Source organism: Lactuca serriola, chromosome 3, assembly GCF_051521515.1.
Source record: "Lactuca serriola cultivar US96UC23 chromosome 3, Lser_US96UC23_V15, whole genome shotgun sequence".
NCBI classification, from domain to species: domain Eukaryota; kingdom Viridiplantae; phylum Streptophyta; class Magnoliopsida; order Asterales; family Asteraceae; genus Lactuca; species Lactuca serriola.
In genome coordinates this window covers 247,767,696-247,786,023 of record NC_136410.1, presented here as the reverse complement: position 1 = coordinate 247,786,023, position 18,328 = coordinate 247,767,696, and the positions used below count along the sequence as shown (strand labels likewise).

The 18,328-nt window shown below is 34.2% G+C and overlaps 1 protein-coding gene across 1 annotated transcript; it reads left to right on the top strand.

The window, feature by feature from the left end:
* Positions 1 to 7,307: 7,307 nt before the first annotated feature.
* On the top strand, positions 7,308 to 10,645 carry LOC145093843 (PH, RCC1 and FYVE domains-containing protein 1-like). The gene is made up of 4 exons (XM_079032099.1): positions 7,308 to 9,294; positions 9,381 to 9,527; positions 9,745 to 10,226; positions 10,332 to 10,645. Exons 1-4 carry the CDS (start codon positions 7,411 to 7,413, stop codon positions 10,492 to 10,494), a joined length of 2,676 nt encoding a protein of 891 aa, XP_078888225.1. The 5' UTR covers positions 7,308 to 7,410; the 3' UTR covers positions 10,495 to 10,645.
* Positions 10,646 to 18,328: the final 7,683 nt, after the last annotated feature.

Below are 18,328 nucleotides of genomic sequence, written 5' to 3'. Positions count from 1 at the left end.
AGTTATATATCAAAAATAAAAACAACTAGACGAAATTGATTTATTTTACTAAATTAGTTGTATTTTTAATGGTTTTCTCTTTTATAAATATAAGAAAATTTTATGTCATAAAGTATCAATACTAACATAAAAAAGACAAAAAATTTATTTTGATTTAATTGCGGAATGCATGAGATACATAAATACCATATGTTTATTACATGTTTGATCCCTTTGGTTTGCTGAAATTAACATATTTAGCCGGCAAGATTAATTTCATGATTGAAGGTCCAGAAAACTACACATTTGTGTATTACATGTTTGGTCCCTCTAGTTTGCTGAAATAAACACATTTAGCCAGCAAGATTAATTTCATCCTTGATGGTCCATAAAACTACACTTTTATAAAACTTTTGGGTCCCTTATTCCATTGTCGTTAAAAGGAAACCTTCGTGTACCAAACATGTAATTTACTCTAAATAGTAATATGAATGTAACCTTTCAATCTCCATGTGAACAAAAAAAATCTAGACCTAGGCATTTAGGGTTCATTTGATAGTTAATAAGCAGGATAATGACTTAAAAGGGTAATGTATTTTTTGATTTGTACACATTTAGTCACTAACTTTTTATTTTCGTCCATATTTACCCATTCAACTTGTTAAATTGTATACATTTAGTCCTTATGACCGACTACTCTAGGTTAGCCGGTAAAAATGACTTAATAGGGAAATATATTTCTCACTTTATGCACATTTAGTCCTTAATATTTTTGTACACATTGAGTCCTTAATATTTTTTTTTGTTACAAAGTAAGTCATGTTTGTTTTTGTACTCATTAATTAGTACTTATGAATGATTTTTTTAGGTTTTCTCACGACATCTTACGTGGGATAGCCATATGGTAGTGGGATAGGTTGAGGTGTCCTGCTATATGTTGTAGGCCAAGATACCTAGTGCGGGCCGGCTGTAAGGTGTAGGCACGGAGGCTCGAGAAGAGCGGTTGGGTTAAGGCGGCATGCTGACAAAACATGGGTATTCCAGTCTGATGACTGATTGGACCTGTTGCATGTTGGCATTCGAGTCTGATAACTGATTGGGACAAGGTATTCCAATCTGATGAGTGTGGGCTTAGTATGCATGATAATACGTTTGTTGTATTGAGTATTTTGGGGAAAATTTACTAAACTTTGTGCTTACCCAACTGTTTATGTTTTCGGGTTCTATCGTAGATCATGGAAAGGCGAAGGTATGATTGTACACACTCATCAACAATATTGAGGATTCCATGTTTCTTATATTACTCTGATTTTTGATAAATATATTTTGGAATAAACGTTTTTTTCTTAATAATGGATTTATAATTAGGGACTTTTGCCTTATTTAAAAATGAAAATTTTTGGTTGTGAAAATGAGACGTTACACATAAACATCAACAGTCGCACACACTTCATCAATGATTGTCCCATGTAAGATGTCGTGAGAAAACCCTAAAGAAATTATACATAAGTACTGAATAAGTACAAAAACAAAAATGACTTATTTTGAAAAAAAAATATTAAGGACTAAATGTGTACAAAAACATTAAGGACTAAATGTGTACAAAAACATTAAGGACTAAATGTGTACAAAATAATAAATATAACACCCTATCAAGTCATTTTTCCCGGCTAACCTGGAGTAACCGGTCATAAGGATTGAATGTGTACAGTTTAACAAGTTGAAGGGGTAAATGTGGACAAAAAAACTCAGTGACCAAATGTGTACAAATCGAAAAATATATTACCCTTTTAAGTCATTATCCCTTAATAACCAGATTAGAAGTTTAGACTGAGTCAGAAGCAACAAAGGATACCAAACACTTGGACTCAGCCTAAAAATTTTTTTGGTCCGGATCAAAAGAAAAGTAGTGGAACCAAATCATGGAAATGGAAATGAAACTAATCATGGAAATGGAACTAAACCTAATCATGAAATGATTTTATCATTCATAAAAAAATAATGTACTTTTATTTTTAACCAAAAAAGCAATATAATTTTATGCACAATATATTTAGGAGAAAGAAAATTCATCATCCTTTTCCAAAAAACAAAACATGTATCGATATGTTTTTTTCATAATCATTTTATGAACCCCCACAAAATAATGGTAAAATAAAAACCAAAGCAATATATAACATCATATATGAAACTATTACATCCCTGCATGTACGAACCTAGTTAGAAACTATTCAATGAATGGAACTATCCAACTGAAAACAATCCGCCAAAAGGCTGAAATGAACTATTTAACACGAAAAAGATAGTAATCGCCGCATGAAAACTATCTACCGAAAGGAACTATCTGGCGCCGCAGCATCGCGCGGGTACGCTACTAGTATATATATATATATATATATATATATATATATATATATATATATATATATATATATATATATATACCATTTGATTCGATTGTTAAGTTATTGCAGAAATTCTGAATTTCTGGCAATAGCTCTTTCTCTCGAATATAGTGAAGATAAATGACCTCAAATTTAGTCAGATTTATACAATAAGATATTAGCACATCCCGAAATGTATAACTCAAAATTTAAAGATCTATTTTGAAATTAATATAAAGAGATGAATATGAATAATACAATAACAATTATCAAGGATTGATATTATATCAACTATAATGTCATGAAATATAATCTAAAAGCATTTAAATAATATAAATAAGATGGTTATAAATGTAAGATTTGAAGATATCATTCCATTTGATCAAGAAGTTAGATTTATCTATTTCATGACTAAATATGGAAGATCAAAAAGACAATAATTAAGAAAAAAAAATTGTCATTCTCATATCTTAAAAAAAATATTACATTTTATCTATTATTAATATACGATATATTAGTTTTATAACTATAAATATGTAATTTATATTAATAATAATAATATGTAAAATAAAGATCATATGTAATATTATTTATTTTAAGTAAAATAATATGTAAAATATAGGACTATATATGTAAATTTTGTTAACAAATTTATATTTAAAAATAATTATCATATATTTAATATTATTTATATTAAATAAAATAAAGAATTAAAATATAAAATTATATGTACAAGAAGGGACGGTAAATGTAAAATTTGCTAATATACTAGAAAAGATTTCCCCGCATTGCGGGGGTTATGAAGGGGTTAGAGGGTATTCGTTCCGCATCTGGATGTGCTCCAAATAAACAATGTAGTAGTTGGATGCGTCGAATGGATTTACCATTGTGGCAGTCTAAAGTCCACTGCATTTTTGATGCATTAGGATCAGGCAACAACACAGTAAAATGGTCGATACTTGTCAATGGTGTCCTAAGATCAGATGAAGTAGCCTGCATTCAAATTATAAGAGTAAAATTTCTAATTTTCCGTATAAAATCTGTTATAGTAAGACTTCGTAGTGACAAAAGGTCAAAACCATACCTTCAAAATAACACTACATTGCACTTGATCTCCAATAATGTTATACATATCCCAAGAAGATGAAGACATTATCTGCTTATTTGAAATATGGTGCTGAGAGAACAAACAAACACCGTTTGAGTAATGTACATAAATAAACAATCTTAAGAGTAAAAGAGGAATGAATACCTTCGAAAGAGTGTTCCAATTCCCCAGATGTTGATGAAGGAAACACACAAGTCATATTGTGGTTTTCCTTGGGAAGTTGAAGCCAAGGGTCGATGTAGGTGAAACGCAGGAGGCGACGACTTCTAACCGGAGGTTATAATAGAAAACCGATGACTGGAGAATACCACAATAACACACCCATCAAGAATTATAGATGAACTCCCTTAGATATCTATAGTTAATCAAAGAATACCATGGAGATATACACCAAATGTTGATTTCAGTTGGAAAAAAGAACATATGACCTGGCAAAAAAAACCCCAAAGCAAGTGAGATAGAGAAACTGTATAAAGAAAAGCAAAAATATAAATTGCATCAAAATACAATGATAAGAGAGGAGGCCCAAATCTCTGAACAAAAACAAAAACACAGATTGCATAACATTAGAACAGAGAAAAAAGGTAGAGCAAATGACACAAAGGGGTATATGGACAACATGCAAAATAGACAAATCTATAACAAAAATAACACATAGAATCTTTGTCACATATTATGATTTGTGTTGATCAACTCAGTCGAAAACACAACAGAGGACACCCAAATCTCAGAACAAAACGAAAAACACAGACTACTTAACAACAACGTGTACAAAAGATGCAGAAAAAACAACATAGATAACAATGTAAAAACACAGACTACATAAAAACAGAGGAAGAATAGTTTTGGATTTTCTTATGTTTTTTCTTATACCAAATTGTCCTGGAAGAAAAATAGTGACATTATACATACTGTGGAAGACACAGATTATAGAGTTCATACCTTATATCTAAAAATATAAATGATTGATTATTTATATTTAAAAATATAAAAGATTAAAACAAAGTTGTTATACAACACGAGGGACCATAAATGTAAAATCTATTATACCCTAATGTTTGTTCCTAATGATAAGTTCCAGATTAGTCAAAACGGTTTTGACTTTCAAAAATGGTTTTGATCCTACTTTTAGGTGTGAATAACAACACCCCCGCCATTGTCGCTTGGGTGTTTCTGTTGAGCTGCAAATGTGTCCCTAAACTTCTCAATGTCTTCTTCAACTTCTCTCTCTCTCTCTCTCTCTCTCTCTCTCTCTCTCTCTCTCTCTCCAAATTTCACACAATTACGCAGAACTTTATACACAATATTTATCGACATTATTTGGTCTTCTCTAATGTGTCATCGTTAATTAGGTTTATCGTAAATTCAAGTAGTGATACCTTTTATTCTGGATGAAAGAGGTCGTAATCTTCTGAAGATCTCGAGAAATTGCGGAAGAATTTAAGTTTATGATATGTGAAAGAAGAAAAAGATTATTTGGATTGATTATTTATGAAAACCTACGCGGAAAGTTACAAAGATAGGGTTTCTGATGGAATGGCAGATCCTAACCGTGATATTCTACAACTTTCTCTCCCAATCTCATTATAGATGCAACACATAAAATAGGTTAGTGAGAGAAATCTCCCAAAATGTGTTCAAATTCTTGATTTTTCAGCTCTTTTAATTTTTACAATCATGATTGTGTTTACTTCACTTATAAATTAAATACTTTTGTAATTATTTGAGTGTGAGTTGACGTATATGAAACCTTGAAGTTTATAAGACTTAGGGGCAGAAGTTTTCAGTATGCATTGAATTACACCTTGTTACCATTAATTGAAACACTTAGGTTGGAAGTTCAAAGAAAATTTCCGTATATAAGGTTGTTTGAGTAGTTTTCCATGGTAATTAAGAAATTTAGTCTCATGCCCCTTGTATGCTTTCCATGGTAATTAGCCTTTATGAATGATCTGGTAATTGAAAAGATATCCTAAATGATCGATGTATACTGGTGTGCTTGATTATTGTTGTAGGCCATGTATTTAAAGATTCACTCTAGCTATCAGCTTTGTATTGTAGTGAAAGGACACTGATTGAAGCTTTGCACAATTTTTCAGTCATACCATGTTTATGTTTGCTTTAAAAAAGGTTTTTAACCTCATTGCTATCATCTTGTGTTAGTTTCTTGAAGAACGTTTTTAAAACGCTCTATTTCCCCTTTGCAGCATGCGTAATTCATTTTATCCTCTCTTTGAAAGAACTCATTGTATTAGAAGAAGGTGTGTGGTTAATCAAGTACAACAGGATGGGAAAGCCCAATGTATGATGCTTCTTCATACACTAATATATATGCTCACTTATTACACAAGATTGATCATAGTATATGCTCACACGAGAAACTATATGTGAATTTGTCACTGTGCTTGAATGATTCTCCAATTGCATTTTGCCAATGATATGAAACTTCTTATCATTAAAGTGCTGAAAATGAAAAGAAAATCACTCTGTAATTTGCTACATAGCTCTTTTATTGTGATTTGGTGGGTTAGAGGTGCTTATCTGCTTCTTGATGGTTATGCATTTTAGATTCATTATATTCTTTGAAAGTTTAAAGCAAAAAGTTTTATGACTTCTGGTTAATCAATGCATTTTAGATTATATGTTGATGATTCAATCAACGAGTTATTCATGAGCATTCTAATATCATACATCAATGTGATTATAAATCAGCATATATCAAAACCCTGCTTCGAATACCATAGTGTTGAATCATCCAACACAAACTTAAATCATGATCATTATGTTATCATGCCATACATATGTCGTTAAGGATCATATCAGTTAGATGACCTATAGAACTTGTAGGGAGATTGGATTTAGTTATCAGGCTTGTTGAAGTCATTATGCTGATGATTAGCAGGAGACGGTCAATTCCACTTATGCCTCTAGATTGATTGATAATCAAAAGTTACGCTCTTGAGTAATTTGTTTTATTAGTGATGAGATCAAATTTATTCGACAAGGCATACTGGAATGTGAAATAATCCCACCCCTTTTAAAAATTAGAACAAATCTTCATGATATGAACCCAGCCCAATACTAGGCCTATATCAAACCGTATACTTAAGTGTAGATCTCACTCCCAAAACTAGCTTGTAGGACGAGAGGACACCTAGACTTATAAGCCGCCAACTTAATTTACTTTCGGCCGACGCTCTACTTGTTTTGTCTAACCACTATTTGCTTTTTTCAAAAATATTGCCACATTATTTTTATTTTCCATTTCCTATTAAAAGAAATAAAAAATGATTTTTTGAAGTAAGAAGTGCTTTATTGATATCGTTAATTTATTCAAGCCCATAGCCTACACATGTTGTATATTCATTTCCTACTTGAAACGCATATGAATTATAATCAATTCATAAATTATACTAATTTCCATAGAAAAATATTTATCATCTATACATGTTCCAAGCAACGTCCGAAAGTTATTATTGCTATAACACACAAAATTCTATGCTACGAGTTGTAGTGATCTATTATAGCTAGAGATGGTGCAAATTCTTCTCTATATTTGAATGTTTAGCAAAGTGGTCTTCTTTTCTAGAATAGATGGAGTATATAATAATAGTAACATAGGTCTTCAATCACCTAGTGGAACAAATCCTTGTTTTATCTATAAGCATGCCTCTAATACTGTTTGCTCTAGAATATAAAATTTATTAGATACAATAAAAAAGAAAAAAAATGATAAAAGAGGAATAATTTTATAATTTCATGTTTTCATATCTTTACATTTTGTGTAATGTGTGCAACCTCTAAATTAGTTTTCTACTTTTTCGTACTACAGTTTCACGACGCTATAGTAGCTACTCAAGTCAAAGTTGGCATCCTTTTGGTGTAACTAACATTAGAGTTCACTTTCTTAGATGTGGCATCTGAACACGCAAATTAAACATGCAACTAAGAACAAGCTGTGCAGATGGTTATAACAGGATTAGTGTTTCAAGCACTCCTAGTTGTTCAAATCCTACTTCTGGACCTGATGACATAGAATCATTAGGAGATGTTTACCTTTGGGGAAAGGTTTGTTGTGATGGAACTTGTAACAATCAATCTGCAAATGGTAAAAATGATGTCCTAACTCCTAAACCATTGGAGTCAAATGTAGTCATAGACGTACAAAAAATTGCTTGTGGCGTTCAACACATTTCACTTCTAACAAAACAAGGTGAGATTTTCACTTGTGGAGAGGAATCCGGAGGTAGGCTTGGTCATGGAACAGACCGACATCATGGTCGCCCTCGCCTTGTAGAATTCCTTTCGGTCTCCAACATTGACTCGATTGCATGTGGTGAGTTTCACACATGTGCTGTATCTAACTCTGGAGATTTATACACGTGGGGAGATGGGTCCCACAATGCTGGACTTCTTGGTCATGGAACTGATGTCAGCCACTGGATTCCCAAACGAGTTTCTGGACCTTTAGAAGGAACTCAAGTCACATCGGTTGCTTGTGGAAATTTTCATTCAGCATTATCAACCATCGATGGAAAGCTATTCACATTTGGAGATGGAACTTTTGGTGCTTTGGGACATGGAGATCGCGAGAGTGTACATTTCCCAAAAGAGGTTGCATCTTTAAGTGGACTCAAGACTATAAAAGTTGCATGTGGTGTATGGCATACTGCTGCAATTGTAGAGATTATAAACAATCAAACCGGACACTCTACGTCTAAAAAGCTATTCACATGGGGCGATGGTGATAAATATCGATTAGGTCACGAAAGCAAAGAATCTTATACAGAACCAACATGTATAGCAGCTTTAATTGATTATAACTTCCATCAATTAGCATGTGGACATACTATGACTGTAGGCCTTACAACATCCGGTCATGTCTTCACTATGGGTAGTCCTGCGCATGGTCAACTCGGTAACCCACAAGCTAATGGAAAATCTCCTTCCATGGTGCAAGATAAATTAGTAGGCGAATTTGTTGAAGAAATCGCATGTGGAGCATACCATGTTGCTGTGTTGACATCAAGAAGTGAAGTGTTCACATGGGGAAAAGGTGAAAATGGAAGATTAGGACATGGGGACATTGAAGATCGAAACACACCAACTTTGGTTGAATCATTTAAAGATAGGATTGTGAAAAGTGTGTCGTGTGGTGCGACTTATACTGCGAGTATATGCGTTCATAAGTGGGCTGTATCTGGAGCAGATCAATCAGTTTGTTCTGGATGTAGACAAGCATTTGGTTTTACAAGAATGAGACGTAATTGTTTCAATTGTGGGCTTGTGTATTGTCATGGTTGTAGCTCCCAAAAGGCTTTGAGAGCAGCATTGGCTCCAATTCCAGGAAAGCCTCATCGTGTTTGTGATTCTTGTTATGCAAAGCTTGCAAAAGCCGCTGAATGTGGTAATAATAATAATAGTAATAATAATAATAATGTCGCTAATTTCAACAAGAGGCTTAGTACTCGAAACCACATGGATGGGAGTAGGTTGAGGACTTCAAGGGTTCTGATTTCCCCCACTATGGAACCGGTTAAATACCATGAAGTGAAATCAGGGAAATATGGATCGAAATCTGATTCTTATTCTATTGTAAGAACTTCACAAGTTCCAGCGTTTCAGAGTTTAAAGGATGTTGCATTTCCGAGTTCACTCAGTGCTCATCAGAATGCTTTGAGATCTGGTTCACAGTTTCCACCACGTCCAAGAAGATCTAATTCTCCACAATCTGGTGCTCCTATGTTCTCGAGGGGTGTGATTGATGGTTTTAAGAAGTCAAATGATGTTTTGAGCCAAGAAGTGTCGAAATTGCAAAACCATGTACTGGATCTTCTTTTACTAACATTTTCTTATGTGTGTTTGCATGCATAATTGAACTAAATTATATTGAGATTTATGCATGGTAGGTGAAACATTTGAAGCATAAAAGTGAAAAGCAAGATGCAGATATTAGAAAGTTGCGGAATGATACTAAACACGCTGAGTCATTAACTGCAGCAAAAGCTGCCAAACGCACAATTGTTGTGGATGTCTTCAAATGCATCACAACTCAGGTACTGTAAATATCATATCTATTTCCAATTTTCTGCACCATATAAACTACTGAATTAAGAAATTGATCTATTAAATGCATATAATATACTGTTTAAAAGTTTGAAAGAAACCATATAGAGTTCGAAGACAAATAGTACTGAATTTTGATGATCAACAAAGATGAACAATTGTGATAATGAGGTTGTAAGTTGTAACTATTTTACTGTATTCTATCAGTTAAACGAATTGACAGAAAAACTGCCACCTGAAATCTCCGATGATGAAACCTTCAAAGCCTTGACAGATAAAGTCAATAACTACATCAAAACCCATGGAAATGATACATCCTTCTCAAGTTGTTCTTGCTCGCAATCAGATCAGCCTGAAGCAAGTCGTACTACCAGTAAAGTCACAAGAAAAAAATATCATAAAATCGATGAAAACGAAGATCTTGAGGAGCCCAATAAATCGACACAGAATGTTGATGGATCCCAAGATACATCACAAAATGTTGACATTCCTCCACAAGAAAACGATGAAGCTTCAACTAGTAATAATAACACAGCAAGTCAGAAAAGCATAGAAGGTAGTTCAAGAGTACATAAGCATGTAAAGAGTGAGGGAGTCAATGAAGTTATTGAACAATTTGAATCTGGTGTTTATGTAACCCTACTCCAACTTCCAGATGGTACCAAAATATTCAAGCGAGTTAGATTCAGGTACTTGAACAGAAAGATTCAGTCAGTTGTACGGATGTATAAACAGTGGATCTAACCTAATCCATTATATGAACTTAATCCAAATTTTCTTCAATATTTGTGTAGTAAAAGGAGGTTTGCAGAGCAGCAGGCAGTAGAATGGTGGAAGGAAAACAAGGTCAGGCTGCTTAAAAGGTATAGTCCGGCGAAGCCACGCAACACTTCAAGTGCACCAAGTGCACCGCCACCTCCACCGAAAAATAATGAGGAACCACCACCATCTACTTAACTCGGTTTGGTTTCTGTAAGGAACTTGATAATTATGTGAAACTTCAGTCTTTACTGTGAATGCGAGATCTCAAAAGAGACTAGACAAATTTGTTCTTTGAAGAGACTAGTGATTTACTTTTTTTGACATGTTGGTTGTAAAGATAGACTTTGATAGGATTTAAATGAAGTAATTAAATCAAAATACTGAAAATATAAACCAAATAAGTTGTTTGTTACAAATTAGAATAAAAGAGAAGAGAACCAGTGAAGAGGCCAAATGGTTCTCCTTGCCTTAATATCAAAAAGGTACTCCAAAGAGAAAAAACCCCCTGCCCAAGCTATTGTCGATGACTAAAAATATGCAAAATACTCAATGAATACCCACTATTCCTGTGACAAGAATTATTTATAGTTAGTTAAGCAGGACTTTATAATGAGATGTAAAACATAAACCGAAAAATATTCCATTTTGGTCCTTGTCCCTATATTTATGTACTAGGTGTAAAATCCGTGTATTACACGGGTTGATTAAACAAAAGATTAAATATTAAAATATTAGCGTTAAGTATTTTTTAAATAAAATTTTGAAATAATAAATAAAGAAACCTATTAATTATAAGTATTATCACATTTATCATATTTAATATTTTACATATATAAATATAAAAGTATTATGTGACTTTTTAATATAAAAATTGAAAAAACCAACAATTGACATGTGTATATTATTTGTTTAAAAAATATAATAAAATGACAAGTGTCAAAATTCATGAGAATTTAACATGTAGCAAAATCAATCTTCATTTATTATAGTTGAAGTCTCACTCTATATCAATATTACCTCTATCAAGATTGCCGAATTAAAGCACATGCTTTTCCTCAAGCTGAAAGTTAGGTACCAAGTTTATGTTTGCAAGGTGTCAGCACATGTTGCTTCTTTGATTAGACCTTGATGTCATGGAATTAGCTATTGTTTCATTTTTCCTACATCATGGGTGCTTTTGTCATTTTGACAAAAATAATTATCTAGCTAGTTCAACTTTGTTAGAGTGGAAAGAACATGCTTCCATTGAGTCTACTACCCTTATAGTTGCAGTATTGACCAAGGTCTCTACATTAGGCTCATCGATTTCCAAGTCTTCATTGTTTATAGGTATTAGGCTATCAGGTATGGGCACCATTTCACATGTAGAAGGTGATGTGGAGGGTGGGTTTCCACAAGTGAATACCGCCCCAAGTTTTAGTGGTTCTCTTGTGGAGTGGGGGTTTTCACCAACCTTTACGGATAGCTTCTTTCTCTCTCTCTCTCTCTCTCTCTCTCTCTCTCTTTCTCTTTCTCTCTCCACCTTTTTTTCTTTTTCTCTATCTTTTTCACTAGTGAACATCATTTCCACAACCTTATGAAATGGTTGTGGAATGATTAGATGATGATGTGACTTGCTTTTCAGTCGTGAGGATACCAGGTAGCCTTACCGACTTTTTAACACCTTTTGACCTTTGTATTTCATGTTGCATTTTCAAACAATCACAATGTGTTTCTTGCATGTAGTCACTATTGCTTCCATAATCAAAAGTTGTTCCATAAAGTTCCAAATTATTCTTATTTTCCTTACCGATTGACATCTTCCCCACCGATTGACATCTTCCTCACCCTTTACTTATAAACACCTGACTCTTTGAAGTTCTTTTTGAATTGTAAGTTGTTCTTTTGCACTATAATATCATCCTTATACTCTGCATGTTATACTTAATATCTTTATATTCTTTTCATTAGATGCATTTATCTCATTGTCATCTTCACTATCTGCATCTTCGATATTGGTAAAATCGGTGTTGACCAAGAAGAACTCGTGTTGACTTCCTCGTGTTTTGGTTTGACCATGGAATCGGGATTTTTTTTTCACTCGTGTTGTAAGGAATAGTCGGATAAGTGAGTATGCCAAGAAGGTTGAGTTGACATTTGTGGTGTTCATGTCGGATAAATCTTGAAGAACGGTGAGTATGCCAAGAAGGATGAGTTGATATTTGCTCAAATTAAGCACTTTTCAGCAAGAATTCAGATTCTTGTGTACTGATGCTAAAGTAGTCATACCAGCTTGCATGATCGAATTTTGTCCAAGTTTAAACTTATGAACACCACAAATCTAAGAAGCATTAGTCTCGATTTTGATGGCATTATCCGATCTCAGCAAACAACATGATAAATCAAGCTTCACTAATTATTGATTCTCATTATTCCATGAATCCGTCAACTCTATTGCCCTCTCAGTTCCAATACTTATATCTCTGATAATCAATTCAAACAAGCATGATGTTACTTATATATCTGATAATCAATTCAAACAAGCATGATGTTCTAACAAGCTTACAAAGGCTATCCACTACATTGTTGTTTAGCTTTAATTTTATGCCATTTAAATTTAGCTAAGAGGGGCTATTTAGAATGACAAGTTTATCCAACATAATTACTATGGCATTTCCAGATGTGGAGGTATTGTATCTTATAAATAGTTCTAAAAGAATTAAAGTGGAAACAAGGGAATCAGTAACCTTTTGAGTTGTTTGTCATGTGGTATAACGACGATGTATATTTAAGATGTAAATAGCCTAACAATTCTGTAAGATTGTAGAAAGGTAAGAAACACATCCACCACTTAAAAGATTCCCAAATATATAATATATTAAGTAATTCTAGGACATATAGTAGCACATGGCATTCTCAAATATGGAATAGGGTAGTTGGACCCTAGCGATTGCAGGGCAAATCCAAAACCAAACCACCATACTTTTAGTTTGATGACATGAAGACTTTTTTAGTTTCTCCGGTTTGAGCAAGCACTTAGGTAGCCAACATGTATTGTCATAATGATTTTTTTTTTCTATTCAGATCTATTTTTGGAAGCATCTTGGAGCTAGTGTGAAGTAATCTGAGCGAAGAGTAAGATTCTCAATGCCCTTTCACTCCAGCACACTTGATTTTGTGGGGAAATTGTAACATCCCAAAAATATTAGTAAAATTTTCATTTTCAAACCATCAAAATGAGATAATCATCTGTTCAAATGCCAACAATGTTTAAATGTATTCTAAATATCAGAGTAAACCAAAACATATAATACGGAAATAAACTCTAGGGGATGTATTATGATCACATTGAGTCCTTCCCTTTGGAACCAGAAGTACCTGAAATGTTTAAACCATAAAACTATAAGTACAAAGTTTAATGAGTTCCCCAAAATACCACATACCATATATATCGGTGGGCCCAACCCTAGGGTGCATTTAAACCCTATATGTGGATGCTATGATTCAACCATAGTCTTACAATCACTCGAACTAGGAGCCATCTATTAAGAAAAAGAAACATGATTAGTTTGAACAAGAAATCCTTTTAAGGTAATTACCAAATATAAATTATTTATTAAAAGGCTAGGATCCATATGTAACATCCCAAAAATACAAGCCAAAAATTTCACTTTTAAATACGTCATTATAAAACCAACAGTGTAATAAAACATTTGTAATGTCATGTCATGTCAAAACCAAAGTAGAAATAATTAAACATGTTATCATAAAACAATATCAGAATGTAATCCCAAAGATCTCATGTGCGGAAAACCATAGTGTGATGCGCTGCGATCAAGCCGACTCTTTTCCTTTAGATACGAAGTACCTGAAACCAAAACTGAAAACCGTAAGCACAAAGCTTAGTGAGTTCCCCCATCATACCACATACCATACAATCATATCACATACATACTGCCAAGCATTTCTGGGGTGCCTGACCTACCCGGTACGGCCATTCTGGGGTGCCGACCTACCCATGCGGCCATTCTGGGGTGCCGTCCTTCCCGTGTCAAGCCATTTTGGGGCGCTGACCTACCTATGTCGAGCTATTTTGGGGTGCTGACTACCATTCGGTCCTAACAACCGAACCTCGGGGACTATTTCACCCCCTACTACTACTATCACATATAACATAACACAAACATAATATCAGACATATCTGGGGTGCCTGAACTACCCTTCGGTCCTAACAACCGAACTCGGGGACTGGTCCCCTCCTACTACCTCTATCGCATATAAAATAACAAGCCAGCATGCAAACATATCATCACATACTGTCAGACGTATCTGGAGTGTATGACTACCCTTTGGTCCTAACAACTGAACTCTACTACTATCACATACAACATATCATGCTAGCATATAACATATCAGGTAGTAGCAAACCTAGATGATATCACAAAGACAATCATCTATCATACGTCTCCTACTGGTGGGCCGGCATTGTGGCCTTAGACCCACCGCTACTAGAAGGTAACTCACCTCATATTGCTGAAGTCCCGTAGTCACAACCCCACACTGCTGAAGTCCCGCAGACTCAACCCCAGCTGCTGGATGACAGATTCCCGAATTGTCAACACCAAAATAACACCCAATTAATAATTGGGTCCCAACACATAACCATAAATACATACTTGGATAATTACTACATTACCCTAAGATTGGCTTTATTCAAGCCCAAGGCCCAAACCATAGGCCCAAAGCGAACTAGGAATCAAAGCCCAGCATATGAAATCCAAATTGGGCCCAGGCCTATATGTGGTCTTATGGCCCAACATTATACAATCATTAAGGCCCAACTATGGTCCATTTATGGCCCAATTTTCCAAATTGGGCCCACCCCCTTACATGGGACTTACCCTAGGCCCATTGAATTATTTTAGCCCATATAATTATTCTTGGATGGCCCATTAATAATCCAATCATTAAGGCCTAATAGAAAGGCCCAACAATAAATCCAAGTGAAGTTAGGGTTTCACATAAAATGTCGATTAGGGTTAAGTTTCCTACTTAACCCATTAAGGAATTATTCCTCTAAGGACTTAATCCATTAAGTCCATCGTTCTTCTAAATAAGTCATATGGTGTGATTGGGCTTAATCACACAATTCCATTCCAATGCCTATGTAGGTGTTAAGTTGTAAAAGTCGAATAGTGTATTGTAATGATTCGTATTTTGTATGTATTTTACTAAGTCTATGTTAAATGCGAAGTGTAGCATGCGAAGTTTCAATGGATTAGACTTAGTATACTTTTTGTAAGTTCCCTATAAATAGGAACGTAGGCTTGAAGTAGAGATAGAGGTCGAAACACAAAAACTCTCTTCAGCTTATTCTGTAATCAGTCTTAATAAAACGAGATCTGATTATTATTTACTTGGTGTGTTCTTTATCATTCATCATTCAAATCTATTGTTTCACATCTTAATTCTCGATAACAATTCTCATCAATTGGTATCAGAGCAGGATTCAAACTGCTTAGATCTAATTCGTATAAGAATCAATTGCTTTTTGAGTTACAAATTTTACTCAAAATTTTCCGCGCAATTTTGGTTTTGAAAATCACTTTTGATCTTCAGATTTGAATTGATTCTGCACTTGAATTGTTAAATCGAGTATTCGATTAGCGATTTGTGATCAATTCACTTGATCAATTCTGAAATTCATCAAATTCTCAAGTTTTCTGAAATTTTTGTTTGTTCATCAATGGCGAACTTCAATATGAACACGATGACTTCTTTCTCCCATTTGCTTGGTTCTTCAACCAAAATTCCGATGTTGATTCCAGAATACTATGATCAGTGGGCTGATAGAATGGAAGATTACTTAAATGGAATTGATGAAGAACTTTGGAATTGTATTGATGGAACAGTTCAAGCTCCTGCAAATGTTCAACAAATTGGTTCATCCACTGGATCTCCTGATGTTGAAGATCAACGAAAACGTCTGAAGGATAACGAAAAGAGATGCATGAGGGAACTAAGAGGTGCTCTTCCTCCTGTGGTTTACAATTACATTCGTAGTTGTAAAACAGCAAAAGACATCTGGAATACTCTAAAAGAGAAGTATCAAGGTAGCGAAAAGACGAAGATCAATTCTGTGAAGCAATGTCTGATTGAACTGAAAGAATTCAGACAGAAGGATACAGAAACTCTCGAAAGTTACTATGATCGTCTGAATGAGCTTGTGTTTCGCTGCAATAGGTACGGTATCACTAGATCTATCATGGAATTCAATTTAACTTTCATAATGGGACTTCGCAAGGAATGGCGAAGTGTGAGCATGATGATTAAGAATCAACAAAGTTTTGATTCAACCAAATTGAATGATCTCTACAATCAACTGAAAACACATGAATCTGAGGTCTCAGAAATGTATGAAGAATCAAAACTCGTTATTGGTGGTCCTTTGGCTCTAATTTCAAAGGTATCTGAAAATGATGAAAAAGATGGATCAGATGATGAAGGATTTTTGATGAATTCCGATGATGAAGCTGTGGCATTATATTCAAACAACAGAGTTAAAAAGTTTTTCAAAAAGCCTTTTAATCCAAAAGGGAAAATGAATGATGCGAAGAATGTTACCACAAGGACTGGAGGGGATGAGAGGAAGAAGATGGAGAAAATAGAGGAAAAACAGAAAAATGCGAATGAAGAGAAAAAGTTGAAAGGTGATTCAGGAATCTATTGTCATTATTGTAATGGTGCGAACCACTTCGCAGCTGACTGCATGTTGCGAAAGAGAGAAGAGAAGAAAGAAAAAGTCAAAGATCAGGCATACTATTCTGAGAAGATTGAAGAGTTACGTGCAAAGACCAAAGGAGTGTCATTGGTTGCGAAAGGAGAAACTACTGAAGAAGAAAGTGGAACTTATCAGATCTGGTCTTCAGGATCTGATGATGAAGAAATGAGGCATCCCACACATGGAGCAATGTTCGCAAGCTTTGAGGAATGCGAAGAGAAAATTTCAGGGAAATGCTTTGTGTCAAAATCCACTGACAAATCACCCATGACAACCAAGGTACGTACAATTCTTGAATCTTTTAATATTCCTTTATCTACTTATGATGCTGAAATTGTTTCATTTGATGATACTGTGGCTTATTTTGATTCTGTTATTGTGTCTGCTAGTAATGAAGCTAAGAAATTAAATGTGCAACTTAGTGAGACACGAAGACAGTTAGAAATAAAGAAGAGCAGAGTTGAAAAATTAGAATTGCAAGTCAAAAATATAGACTGTGATAGGAATAATCTTACTAATGATGTTAGGTTATTACTAGCACAGAGAAACATCTATTGTAATTCTGCAAAACGCTTGTATGCAAAATTAACAGCTTTACATCACTCTTCTGATATTAGCAAAGAACAACATAGAAAACTTTTACCTTTTCTTGAGTATGAACGTGAAAAAGTTGATGTTGTTTCTTATGATTGCGAAAGCACAATTGCTCAATTTGACACAATACCTGATGATAGATATGCATATGGTATTGTCAAAATTGATGAATTTCTGAATGCTGATGAATTGGTTAACATTGTCAATGAAAGTTTGACAAAGAGTGAACAAGTAAAAATCATAAAGAAAACTGAAAATTCAAAGCTTGTCTCACAATTGAATTATGCTGATATTGATGAAAATTTTGATAATGTGAGTGAAATCAGTGAGATAGAAGAGGAAGAAGAGGTTGATTGTTCTCAATTGTCAATCATTAATATCACATCTAAGATCAAAGTGTGACAACCCGATATTTCGAGACAATGTAATGTAAAACCAATCAAATTTAGGTCAAAATATAACTTTCCTAAAATCTTATTTGGGTTAAATAAAGTAGTAGGAGTCGTATCAAGGTTTCCAAGCATATAAAGAACCCTAAAATCCGAGTCATAACGAAGAAGTTATGACCAACCGAAGATTCTCGGCAAAACCGGCATCAGCGATTAAACGAAAAACGCGAAATTTTGATGCAATAACTTTTAGCCTTAAGTATCTCAATGAAAGTTATAGACAACC